The following is a 13,761-nucleotide window of genomic DNA, read 5'->3' on the forward strand; positions in this document are numbered from 1 at the left end:
ACTAATCTACAGTGGAAAAAAATCAGAATAGTGATTGCCTCTCTGAAGGCAGGAACAGGGATTGACTAAAAATGGGGCTTGACAGAACTTTCTAGGGTGATGGTAACGTTCTATATCCTGCTAGGGGTTTGGGTTACACTATATATGCATTTATTAAAATGCATCAAAGTGGTACACTTAAGGATTATGCATCTCCTTCTATGTAAACTTTACCTAAAATAATTAAAAATACTGAACTCTAATTAATGATATGCAAACTGAAGTGTTGATGGGATAAGTATACTAATATCTGCAATTTATTGAAATGCATTTAGAAATTAGAGATTTGAAATAAAGCTATAAAAGTAAAACTCTTTAAACTTTTCTGTATGTCTGTAAATTTTCATAATAAAATGGGAACAAATGATGAAGGGTAAGGGGATTGGGAGGTGAGTGTAGGCTGACTGGACAGGAGAATCAGGGAAGGCCTCTAGACATATTAGAATGAGGCATTATTTGAGCAGAGACCTGAATATCAGTCATGCAGATATCTGGGCAAAAACATTCCAGACAAAAGTTAGAGCAAATGCAAAGGTCCTGAGGCTCCAAGATCATGCCTGGCCTAATACTCAAATCTTATCCCCAGCCCACAATACTCTTTTTTCAGAATATTCTTCTCAGTTCTGTAACTGTATATATAGCTGCCTCCCTAAAATCACCAGCTGGATGCTCTACAAAGACAGAACTCAATCTCTTCACTCTCTTGCCCCAATTTCAATATTCTTTCTAGAATCAATCTCAGTCAACTATACCACCCACCACCCAGAAGCTTAACCACTATTTGGGGGCTGGGAAACATACAAGAAGCTATTTTTCACTCTCTCTAAAGAAGCAATCCAATACTAACGCACAAATCCGATTTTCCACTGATCTGAACTTTAAATTAGTTTTCGATACACAGAAATTTTCATTTCACGTATGTAACTCTACATAAAGTGAATCAAAATTAAAACTGTGGAGAGTAACGAATTATTTAACAAAAGCACTTGAAGCAGCAGTTCTCAAGCAGGCTGTAAGACCTAGGCATCCATGATTCTACTTTGTAGTCAGATAATAACTAAGTAACTTATCAAAGATAGGAGACACAGGACAAAGAAAAGACTTTTGAGGCAAGAGGAAAGATAATGTAGGGTTGAAAACTGCTGACTCAGAGGATTATACAAGCCAAGTAGTGCCTAAACCAGAAGAATCAACCTCGGCTCCACTCTATTCTTCCACTTCCCCACAACTAATTTCCAACATCCATCTTAATATCAACCTAAAAGTATGCCTTCTACCTTAGTTCAGGCTATCTTAATTTCTCAAACAGATCAGTGGCTTTTAAACTTTTCTGAGCACAGTTTCACCGAGTAACAAATACATTTTACACAAACTGTGTGTACTAGACTGCTATTTACAGATTTTACACACATACACAGACCAGAAAAAACAAAATTTCAGGAAACAATGCTAACTCTTATTACATGTAACACACTCTATTATTTTCTATTTTAATTTATATTGATTTATTTCATTTTTATGTGTTTAAATGCTAGTTAAAACCTGGGTTGCAACCTGCAATCTGAAAAACATTCATCTAGATTTATGCAAAATTCTTCTATGGCAGAGATCTCAAATGGTGAAGCATTTACTTGGCCTCCACAGAATTAAACTTTGTACTCATCATTTTGATTTGGAATGCCTGCTTCTCTCATTTATAAAACAGCCTGGCTGCTATCCTAAATTGTCTCTTTAACCACCAATCAGTCTGTCTATATCACAGCCAGAATGATCTTAATAAAACACAAATATGATTGTCACTCCTCTGCTTAAAATTTTTGAATGTTTACCCATGGTTTTCAGGATAAACTCCCAAACTCTTAGCAGGCATACAAAAATCTACACAGGACTGTTTACTCTTCAGCACTATATACCTTGCTTCCTCAAATGTGAACTCAACCTTGTGATGTGATTAATTACTTTTGTGTGTGGCCTTTCTAGCCATGGTCTTGTGACTCCCACACAGGTGATTGGTGGGGCTGTGCAAATAAGATAATTGTGGCCCAGCGAGGGGACTGGTCAGTGCCTTAAAAGAGAGCCAATTTCAGAGCAGAGAGGACAGCCCACCACCACCAAAGGAGAGATATGCGGCAGAGACCAGCAAGAGACAGCACAGTGGGCTTCCTGGACCATAGAGAGAGAAAGCTGGGTGTCTTTGGGCAGAGCCTAAGGGCCAGGGAGAAGTCAATGCCTGACCCATGAATTTGGGACTTGCCAGCCTCCACAACTGCATGAGCCATTTCCTTTATATGGTTCGTGAGTTCTGTCAGATGTTGCAGCAGATCAGGGAACCCAAAAATAGGAAGCAGAGTACTAAGGCGAGAGGGAGTAGTTGATGTTAGAGATGATGGAGTGGTACAGCAGTTTGGAAAAGTTAGATATTTGGGACATCTTTAACCTCTGCCTCATAGGAACCAGCTTTGTGATAATCCTTATAAAAGAAATTATTCATTTAAGCTGTAACAAAATACTATTTCCTGAGATTACCTTATTCTTTTTTATGACTGCTAGAGATTTGAACATAGAGTTTGCTCTACTTGAAATGAAACCTCTTACCACCTTAAGTGTCATCTCTTCCAGAAAGTATTCTTTGATCTCAACAGCACAGGTCACTTTCCCCTATTTCCCCACTCTGCTGCCTCCCCCATATGTTCCCTCCCACAGCATCCTAAATTTACCTCTAACCCACAGCTTTAATTGTATTGCATAGTCACTAATTCTTTACTTATCTTTACCCCCCATTAGACTATCAGGTTCTTCACATAAGAACAGCTTCATAGGTGCAGTGGCTGACACAAGAGAAACTAGGATAAATGACTACGTTAAATGACAGGAGACCCAGGGACAATGAGAGATTTTTGAGAGAGACAAAAAGTTTGAAATGTTTGAGAAAACAGAACAAAGAATTTCTAATAAGCAGCTGAAAATAAGCTTAGGGGAAAGGTCTGGCCTGGATATACAGATTTAATAGTTAAAGTTAAGGGAGAGTTCAAGATCTACTAGGGGAAGCACATGCAGAAGACCAAAGCAGAAAACACAACTAAGCAGTGGACAAAATCACATGAGCAAGTTTAAAGCACTGAGAACAGGCAGTTCAGAAAGTGGGAAGAGGGTCTGGCCACAGTGACTATGATGAGAAAATCAGGGCAATAGAGTAATTAGAGACCTCTAGAGGTACAGTTTCGACAGCTAAGTGTAGACATTCTGATGGCTGTGAGTTGAATTGGAAAGCACTTTTATCACAGTATACTCTCTATACTTTTATTACAGCATTTTGAAATTATAGTGTATATATGTCTTTACAGTCTGGACCACTAAATAAGTTTCTTGAAGGCTTAGCCAATGAATCATTAATTAATATTAGTGAAGGAGTCCTGGTGGCACAGTTGTTAAGTGCTCGGTTGTTAACAGAAAGGTAGGTAGTTGGGAGAAAGATGTGGCAGTTTGCTTCTGTAAAGATAACAGCTTGGAAACCCTAAGGGGCAGTTTTACTCTGTCCTAGAGGGTCGCTATGAGTCAGAATCCATTTGGTGGCAATGGGTTTATCATTAGTAAGTAAACAAAGGTCAGCCAGGTAAACAGACAAAAACGCTGATAAGTAAATATGGGAGAGATGACAAAATAGAATACATGTATAGAATACTCCTAGAAAATCATGGTGAGTTGAATAACAACAGTGTGAAATTTTAAAAAGATTAAGAATTATTAAGCAGCAATAAAAAGCAACTGAGTTTGTAATAAAGCCAATCAGGAGGGTTATGCGACTTTCCCCTAGCATCCTGTATTTATCGAGCAAAAGGATGGCTACTTATTCTCAAGTTTGGGGCCTGGAGAGGAGACCATAAAAAAGCTAGAGAACCGAGATTAGTATGTAGAATGTCATGGTCACTTTTATTTAAAAGTAAACATAAACCACTGTTCAATCTGAGAGGGTTTTACAAGTTAACATCAGGTTTTTTTCTCTTTTCCCTTCATACTGCACACACTTCAACAAGATGAGCAACCGTTCTTAGTTCCAAAAAGCGCTTCTTTTTGTAGTAGACAAATTATATGAATCATATTCTAATTCAGATTTCAAACTACTGAACTATGGAAAAATTTTATACATACATTTTATGGTCAGATTTTATCAAAATATTGCTACTTAAATCTAAATTAAACAATAAAAAATAAAAATTTAACATACCCTGATGGCAAAGTTTCTGTGTTGGTATTTCCAGACTGTTGCTGTATAGGTTCTACACACCCATCTGACTGTCTTATCTTGGCTGCTTCAAAAGCAGAACTATTTCCTGAATTAGAGGTGGCAAGGTCTAATGTACTTCTGGCTTCTGATTCCAATGCTGCACTGGTAGAAGGAATACATTCATTGTTTTCTGAGGAAGTCGGTATTTCTTGAATTGAAGGATCTTCGACAGTAGTACTAGTGCAATTTGAAGACAAGGTGGTTTCTTCAGATACTACTGCAGTCCCCGTGGCAGATGTATTATCAGTTGGTGCAGATGAGGATGACTCTCCGTTAACTACAAAGGGAAAGTTCATAAGATGATTAATCAGGTAATGACAAAGAAATTAATTAACTAATCAATCAATCATACTTATTCAGAGCCTATAAAATAAGACAAATTATATTTCCAAGTTGCGCACATTTGAGGAATAAATACCATGTAAATGATAAAAATGTTACTTAAAGAAAGAAAACAACACTAGGATAATGTATGTTTTGCCTCTGAATTATCAATTCTAAGGGAAAGTCTGCATGGGCTATATAAAAACTTGAAAATGATCCCTTTCAATCTCTCTTTTCTCAGGCAAATGGTAGCTAATATCTAAAGAATTCTTCTGCCAGTAGTAAGGAATATACAGTGATATTAATTCTTAAGACAGTATTATTGGGAATGGCAAAAAAAATCCAAGAACCCATTCTACACTGAGAAATAGCCCAGAACTGGGACCCAGTGACATAATTTTCTCTATTTTCACTTTCAATTTAAGTGTGATTAATCTATTTCGACTATGTATCGCTATAAAGTGAGTCAAATTAAAACTGCAAGGAGAATAGATTGAATAAAAACCTATTAGAAGACTATACATCAAAGATCTAATTGCAATGTGGAAGGAAAACATAATTATGAGTTATGGAATCTTCAGGTAGATTTTTTAAAAAAGAAAAAGACTTAAATGGTGGAAAGAGAGAAGAGGGTGCTATTTAGGGAACGGTTTGTGAAAAAGAACAAAAGCAGACTCAATCAAGTTCTGTACCAAATATGGTGAAGAGAATGGCTGTGGGAGAAAAAAAATCAACAACCAAATTCCAAAAAAATATTTACAGAAGTACTCTGTACTCAACACTGTTAGATACTATGGGGAAATCAAAAGAGAGTGTGCATAGAGTCTAAATTCTGGTGCCTCCTATATCATGTTCACTTACATGCATTATCTCATTTAATTTTCACTCTTCAATGGTATGGAAATTAATTTCCACAAAAGAAAGGATTAGCAGTAGTCTTTTTCAAAGCAAAATAGCATTAAACAGAAAAGAGGTATATTTGAGTAATGGTATAATCCAGTCCAACAAGAAACAGACATAAATCTTTCTGCACACTAAAACAAAGCACATGAAACAAACTGTTAGGAAAAGACAAAGTAAACTAAATATTAAACAGCACCATTCAGTTGTCCGAGGCAAAAACTTCTCTCTCATATCTTATTTAACAGCAAGTACTCTCAGTCCTTCTTTCCATCTGCACTACCACTCCATTGTGGGGTTAACTTCACCAAAGAATTTGGTTTTTATCCTTGGTTCCTGAGAGATAATCTCTAAAACCCTGGAATTTCCCCAGTGGTTGAAGTGTCTTTTATCTGTAAGGGTTCCATATCAGACCTGACAGGTTATGCTACTGAGGTGACTCAGGTGGGACTGGCCATGATAGAAAGACCCACCATGTGATTATCAGCTGACCTCAAGGGAGGGGGAAATGATTCAATCAATCATATGTACATAATGAGGCTCCAATAAAGGTTCTAGACAAAGAAATTCCATGGGCTTCCTGGTTGATGAAAGACATCAATGCATATAGGAGGTCTGTGTAGCCCTTTTAGGGACATGGATGCTCCACCTTGGAAATCTTTCCAGACCTCGCCCTATGCATCTCTTCATTTGTATCCTTTTTACTAGAATAAAACTGTAAGTATAGAATTTTCCATGAGTTGTTATAGCAAACTATCAAACTCAAAGGAACAACAGCATCATTACCATTTTCTTGGTAAGAAAACTGATAGTTATATGTTCATAAAAATTGCTCTTCCCCCACTCACAATTGATTTGTTGTCCAAGGACTATGCTAGATGTTTTAGATCAATTATCTCATTTAAATTTCAAAACAATCCAATAAGGTATTATCCTTATTGTAAATGAGGGAGCTAAAATTTGACGACGTTAAATGTGTCCAAGGTCACACAATTAATAAATGGTAGAGCTTGATTTGAACCCAGTCCTGTGAGAAACCAAATCTAATCTTTTCACTACGTCCTGACTGTCTCCCATTTTAGGTTAAAATAACTACCAATATTTAGCCGCTAAACATGTCAAGTGGGTCCCATTAATCAAGACTCAAAAGAAGAGAAAGAAAAAATAACCCTTACGCAACTGTGTCTCTGGTGAAAAGAAATCACTTGTTTTAAACTCTTTAGTACTGGCCCATAATCCCTTATCTGAACCTGTTGGGGCCAGGTTTCAGAATCCATAACTTTTAAAAATTTAGAAATGTAATTATTATACATATGTTGTATATTATACTAATACCTGAGTGGGTTCTGATGTTAACATTAATATTTCTGCAGCAAAATTTAAGTATACTCACACTAAGTGTAATAAATGAAAACTATAAATAGCCTCATGTCAGTTCTAGCCATTTTGCCATTAAATAAGTTTATCAAACAAACAAAAAAACCACTTCAAGTTTTAGAGATTTCAGAATTTTGAAAGTATAAGTAAGGGATTAAAGACATGTAATATGTTATACAGGGAATATGGACAACTCCAGTACTGCTGCAACTTCTAACGTCCGACAAGGAAAACCAATCTTTAAAGTCCTTAATTAGAAAGAGGAATAATATTTTGTTAACACCATAAAGGGAAAGGGATATCCCCCACTGCTTGAAAGGTACCTGGATTCATCCTCCTAATAAGAGATGGGAGATCATACAAGGACATCAGTCAAGTGGTTGCTACCAACAGAGAAGGTTCCGGAAGTCTTTTAAGTCAGCCAATGGAATGAATACAGTTGAAAAGTTTTGTCAGATGCCGCCAACAATAATCAGAGAAGATGAAAGCATTATCACTAAGTTGGTTGAGGAAATACTATTTCAAGCCTATTACAGTATGAAAGACGAACAGGTTAACAACTTTGAGACACTATAATAAACACATCAAAGTGAATAGGAAAGCAAAGTGCACACAGTCAAGAGCCATAGGGATGGATGTCAGTGAAAGCTCTTCTACCTCCTGGCTGTGACCTCTCTGTGCATCAGTTTTGTCAACAGAAAAAAGGGAAAACTAGTACCCATTTCAAAGAGCAATTTTAAGATCTAAATCAGTAAACAGTCTATAGTGTTTAGAACATGTACAGCACAAATGTTGGCTATTATCATTATTAGTATTCAGATTGTCCTCGGTTTCCTTACAGTTGTTCTGAATGTCATGGGAATTACTTATGGCGGAGTCTTCATTTCTATTTCCCCCTATGTGTGTTATAATTTTCACCTTGAAATTTCCAGCAAGGATAAAAGAGAGGCATGTGGGAAGTAAATTTATTCTCACTGGCTAGAGTCTATAAAGTATGTGACAAGCTGTAGAGTGTCCTGGTGGCACAATGGTTAAAGTGCTCTGCAGCTAACCAAAAGGTCAGAGGTTCAAACACACCAGCCACTCCGTGGGAGAAAAGACCTGGTGATCTGCTCTCATAAAGATTTCAGATTCGGAAACCCTACGTGGCAGTTCTACTCTGTCTTATAGGGTCTCAATGAGTTGGAATTGAGTCCATGGCACACAACGACGTTGTAGAAGAGATTCTACAATGAGGGGTGCCTCAGTAATTCGTTTTTATATCAACATCTGAGTATGTCTAAATGCTAAAACATGCAATGACTAGTGGTAAATGAGTATTTTTACCAATCACTAAAACAGCTACATATTCTAGGAATAAGAGCTATCCCTCCAAATTTCAGACACTTTAAATGAAGTGAGACGACAAGAATGAAATAATGGTGGTATAAGACTTTCTGAAACGAACATTCAGTATTACACTTTTCATGAACTAGAAGTGGACTTAATAAATGATTGGCTCTGCTATCTAATTACTGCCAGAAAGAATAGAACCGGATCAACCTTTATGAATATAAAGACAATCCCATATGACAAATCAACTCATTTATTTGGTCACATAGGGGCATTATTATTATTATTATTATTTACAACCTCTTTGGAGAGTTCACAAGAAGTAGGTGTTTAAAATTTAATTTTTTTTATGGGTAGAAAACTAGTTCTTTTTCTTTTTTTCTTGTTTTTGATGTGGCTAAGGTAAATATTTGATAAAAACCTTTCTAGGAGGCCACAAAGCAACCTTAAATAAAATCCAAAAACATTAAGATAATACAAAGTATCTTTTCTGATCACAATGCCATCAAAGTAGAAATTAATAACAGGAAGAGCAAGAAAAAAAAAATGCACGGAAACTGAATAACACCCTGCTTAAAAACCACTGGGTAATAGAAGAAATCAAAGATGGAATAAAAAAATTCCAGAATCAAACGAGAATGAAAACACATCACACAAAAGCCCTTGGGACAAAGCAAAGGCATTGCTCAGAGGTCAATTTACAGCAATAGATGTACACATCAAAAAAGAAGAGACAGAATCAGAACATTAGCTACACAACTCAAACAAACAGAAAGAGAACAGCAAAAGAAGCCCACAGCCACCAGAAGAGAGGAAATAATAAAGATCAGAGCAGAAATAAATGAAATAGAGAATAGAAAAATAATAGAACCAACAAAACCAAAAGTTGGTACTTTGAAAGGATCAACAAAATTGACAAACCATTGGTCAAACTGACAAAAGAAAAACAGGAAAGGACCTAAATAACCCAAAAAAGAAATGAAATGGGGAACACTACAACAGATCCAACTGAAATAAAAAGGATCATAACAGAGTATTATGAAAAACTATGCTCCAATAAATTTGAAAACCTACAGGAAATGGACAAATTTGTAGAAACACACTACCTACCCAAACTAACACAAACTGATGTTGAAAATCTGAACAGACCCAGAAAGAGAAGAGATGGAAAAGGTAATAAAAAAAAAAAAAACTCCCAACAACAAAAATCCCTGGCCCAGATGGCTTCACTGGAGAATTCTACCAAACATTCAGAGAAGAGCTTATACCAGTACTACCCAAATTATTTCAGAACATAGAAAAGGAAGAGATACTTTCAAATTCATTCTATGAAGCCAGCATAACCCTGATACCCAAACCAAAGACACCATAAAAAAAGAAAATTACAGACCAATCTCTCTCATTAATATAGATGCAAAAATTCTCAACAAAATTCTAGCCAACAGAATTCAGCAACATATCAAAAAAACTAATACACCATGACCAAGTGGAATTCATACCAGGTATGCAAGGATGGTTCAACATTAGAAAATCAATCAACGTAATCCTTCACATAAATAAAAGGAAAGAAAAGAATCACATGATAATCGATGCAGAAAAGGCATTCAACAAAGTCCAACACCGATTCCTGATAAAAACTCTCAATAAAATAGGTATAGAAGAGAAATTCCTCCGCATAAAAACAGCATCTATACAAGACCAACAGCCAAAATCATTCTTAATGGAGAGAGGCTGAAAACATTCCCCTTCAGAACAGGAACAAGACAAGGATGCCCTTTAATTGGGGGGTGGGGGGAGTGGGGGCACAGGGAGACTCTTCTAGGCTAACAAAATTTCAAATTCTCGTGGAATCCAGATTTTCTGGAGCCACGGAGACTGGATAAACCCCCAAAACCACTGGCCTAAGATGATCTTTAAAGCAAAAATATCCCCTGAAATCATCTTAAAACCAAACAACTGTTTAGCTTAACTTATAAAAAATGTCTGCCTTGAGCATTATGCTCTTTTAAGAACTATCTATATGGGATCACACTGACAACAGCAGCTCAAGAGATTAGATAGGAACCTTAGGGGGCAGTGAGTTTATGTTAATGGGCGAAGAACAACTCAGAAAATGAGGGTGAGAATGGTTGTACAACTCAAAGAATGTAATATAGTGTCACTGAATTGTACATGTAGAAACTGTTGAATTGGTTTATGTCTTGCTGTGTATATTCTCAACAACAACAAAAAAATAAAAATTCAAAACGACAACAACAATTTAAAAAAAACCTTTCTAGGCTAAAAAGCATTGCATTCCCTCTTTATTGTGAGAACTCTGGTTCTCAGACAAACTATTTTTCTATGTGTTGATCAATTTTTTAAAAGAGTAAATTATTTGTTTTTCCTATAGGTACTTCCTCAGAGTATATTTTTACTTTTTTATTATTGTACTTTAGATGAAAGTTTACAGAGCAAACTAGCTTTTCATTAAACAATTAGTACACATATTGTTTTGCGACACTGGTTACCAACCCCATGACACGTCAACACTCTTTCTTGATCTTGGGTTCCCTATTACCAGTTTTCCTGTCCCCTCCTGCCTTCTAGTCCTTGTCCCTGGGCTGTTGTGCCCCTTTAGTCTCGTTTTGTTTTAAGGGTCTACCTAATCTTTGGGTGAAGGGTGAACCTCAGGATCAGAGTATATTTTTAAAACTTTAAAATTTAATTTTTCAATTAACCAAACCATGAGCAAGCTGATTATTTACAAAGTGTTGCATCGCCCACCTACAGAATGACTTAACTGATTTGCACTATGATTTTATGCCATTATGCTACACTGAAGAATGATGTAAGATAGAGTTTTCTGAAACTCATTGTTGTATTTACTCTCATATTTTTGAGGAAACTGTTCATATATTGTGTCTTTTCATACAGATCCATAAAAACTTAAGTATTAGAAATAGCAACTGTTTTAACTAGTCTGCTCTTAACTTAGAGACAATTGTGAATAAGATAATGTTTCCTTTTCTGCTTTGCTAATAGAAATCTCAGAGTCACATGTTTTCATTAGAAAGTAGACTAGACTCAGGGAAAAAAATGCATTTTACTCACTAATTTCATCCTGGTTATATCTATTTATCTTCCCTTTCTTTTCCAGCTACCCTAAATTTATGTCTAAAAAGTTCAACTTATTATAGGTACTTTGGAAACCATCTTTAAATCCATTCTTTTTTTTTTTAAAAGGGTAGCATATAATAAACATATTAAAGAAAACAAACAAAAAATACTAGTCATACATGTCAGTTACCGTGTTTACAAAAACTCTCAGGGTAATTCTTGGTAAATATCCTCCCATCCTTGGGTATAAATATACAATTAAGTCTTACCTGTAAATGTCATTACTGAATTGCTTCTTTACATCTATTTTTAAATACTTTCCCATAAACAGACAAACAAGAAAGAACACAGACTCTGGAATCAAAAGACCAGGATTCCAATTCCAGCTTCAACACATATTAGCGCTGTATTTTTACACAAATAACGCACGTCTTCTACGTTTGTTTGCCAACCGCAGCGCCCCCAAAGGGTATTTTCACAAGCAAGTTATGCTAATATTTTTTTTTACATCAACTGGTAAAAAAAATCTGGCATAGCTGCACTTATGAAAATACCTGACGGGGGAGGGCACGGTTGGCAAACAAACGTAGAAGGTGTGCGCTATTTGTGTAAAAATATGTTAATCTTAAGCAAGTGCTAAGATGTTTGAGTTTCAGGAGACTCATCTGAGTTAATATATAATCAGACAAAAAAGAACTTATTGATTTTACAGCTGAGTCCACTGATAGGGTTATAGAGGAAATCATCTTTAAATATTCCTTCTGTAATAGAATAAAGCTTACTTTTGAAAAATATAAAAACTACAAGTATCATTTTTCTTAAGTTACATAACAAGAAAAAAACTGTAATATTGAAACACAGGTTAAAGGAAGTATTCATTACTAACTGTTACTAATAAATCAATGAATTCATTAAAGTTCTTTTGGAAATATATTTTATATCATGAATTAAATAGTATATTTTGTGGCACAAAGCCTGCGAATCTAGGTATCATATAAGCACTTATATAGGAAATGTGTTGTGACTCCAAACTAATACATTTTGGAATATCTTTCTAAATAATCTAGAGAAATTCAAATTATTAGAAAAAAACTTCAGGATTTTAATTTTAAAATTTTTATCACAGAACAGAAAATGAAGAAAGATCGAACAAAAAGAGAAGTGTAGGTATACACATAAACCTTAATTAGCCTTTCATTTAAACAACATGTCATAAATAGCCATGCTTACCAGTGTCACTGGCAGGCTCAGATGTGTGTGGTTTTGGAGCTGGTGTATTTTTGGGTCTGGCAGCAACCCGAGACAGAGATGAAGATGTATTGTTGTCTCCATTAACTACATATGAACAGTGTGAGTTTTGGACTACAGTGCTTGTAGGTACATGATTATCTATTCCATTAGTACCTTCAACAGCCAACCTTTAAAAAAAAAGATGCCTTACTTCAATCAGTTAAGTACAATTAAACAATGTTTCACCAGAATAGTTCAAGAAATATTTACCAAGTTCTTAATAGTCAAGCAAAGTACTAGGTATAGAGAATAATGAACAAAAATATGGCAAGCTTTTATCACATTAAAGTTTAAATCACTTTCAATTCTAAGTGCATCTACGCTGCTAGATAAAATAAATAATAAGACATATAGTTGGTCAAAATTAACTCACTCCCTCAAATTAATGTTCAAATTGTATATTTTAAATATTTAAGTTTAAGAATATTAATCTTTAAATGCTCTAAAAGTAGTTTCAAAAAGCAATGCTTATGAAACTTATAATAACCAATTCCAAACATAAGTATTGTAATTTTAACAAATACTGAAAAATATGCTGAAAAAGTCTTCAAATATTAATTACCAATTATTATATGCTAGGCACTGAAATTATCAGTATGTGATGATCAGAAAAAGCTAAATATTATATCTAATAGAGTTAGAAGAATTTAGTGTATAAATAACCACAAAAAAAAAACAAAAAACCAAATAAAAACTACAATTATAAAATCAAACATTCTAAATCTTACTGGCAGTGAATGGGGAGTCAGGCAATAATCATGTAAGTCACCACAACAGTTTTTCCAAAATACACGGGACTCTAATAATTTCCTAACTGATCTCTCTGCTTCCACTCTTGCCACACTATCTGTTCTCCACAGAGCAGCCTGATCTATCTCCTTACAAGCTCCTTACTATGTCAATTTTACTGAATACAAAAAAAATGCTGAGAAGTTTTCAAATGTTTATTACAAACTGTTGTATACCAGGCAATGAAGTTACAATGACAAAATGATCAGAAAAGATTAAATATTATACTCTAGAGTTAGAAGAACTTACAGAGCGTAAATTAACTGCAAATAAACTCACGATTCTGCACTTGTTATTTCCTCTGCCTGGAATGCTCTTCCTGCAAA

At 35.2% G+C, this 13,761-nt stretch overlaps 1 protein-coding gene across 6 annotated transcripts in view; it reads right to left on the reverse strand.

Moving 5' to 3' along the window:
- Positions 1-13,761, reverse strand: part of WWP1 (WW domain containing E3 ubiquitin protein ligase 1) — a 144,929-nt gene that overhangs the window by 45,124 nt on the left and 86,044 nt on the right. For all 6 annotated transcript variants that reach the window (XM_023726105.1, XM_023726106.1, XM_023726108.1 and 3 more), the window contains 2 exons: positions 12,587-12,774; positions 4,265-4,601 (listed from right to left, as the gene is read on the reverse strand). In XM_023726105.1, coding sequence (XP_023581873.1) covers positions 4,265-4,601; positions 12,587-12,774 — 525 coding nt within the window. The remainder of the gene's footprint in view (positions 1-4,264; positions 4,602-12,586; positions 12,775-13,761) is intronic.

The sequence above is a fragment of the Trichechus manatus genome, unplaced genomic scaffold (genome assembly GCF_000243295.1).
Source record: "Trichechus manatus latirostris isolate Lorelei unplaced genomic scaffold, TriManLat1.0 scaffold00009, whole genome shotgun sequence".
NCBI classification, from domain to species: domain Eukaryota; kingdom Metazoa; phylum Chordata; class Mammalia; order Sirenia; family Trichechidae; genus Trichechus; species Trichechus manatus.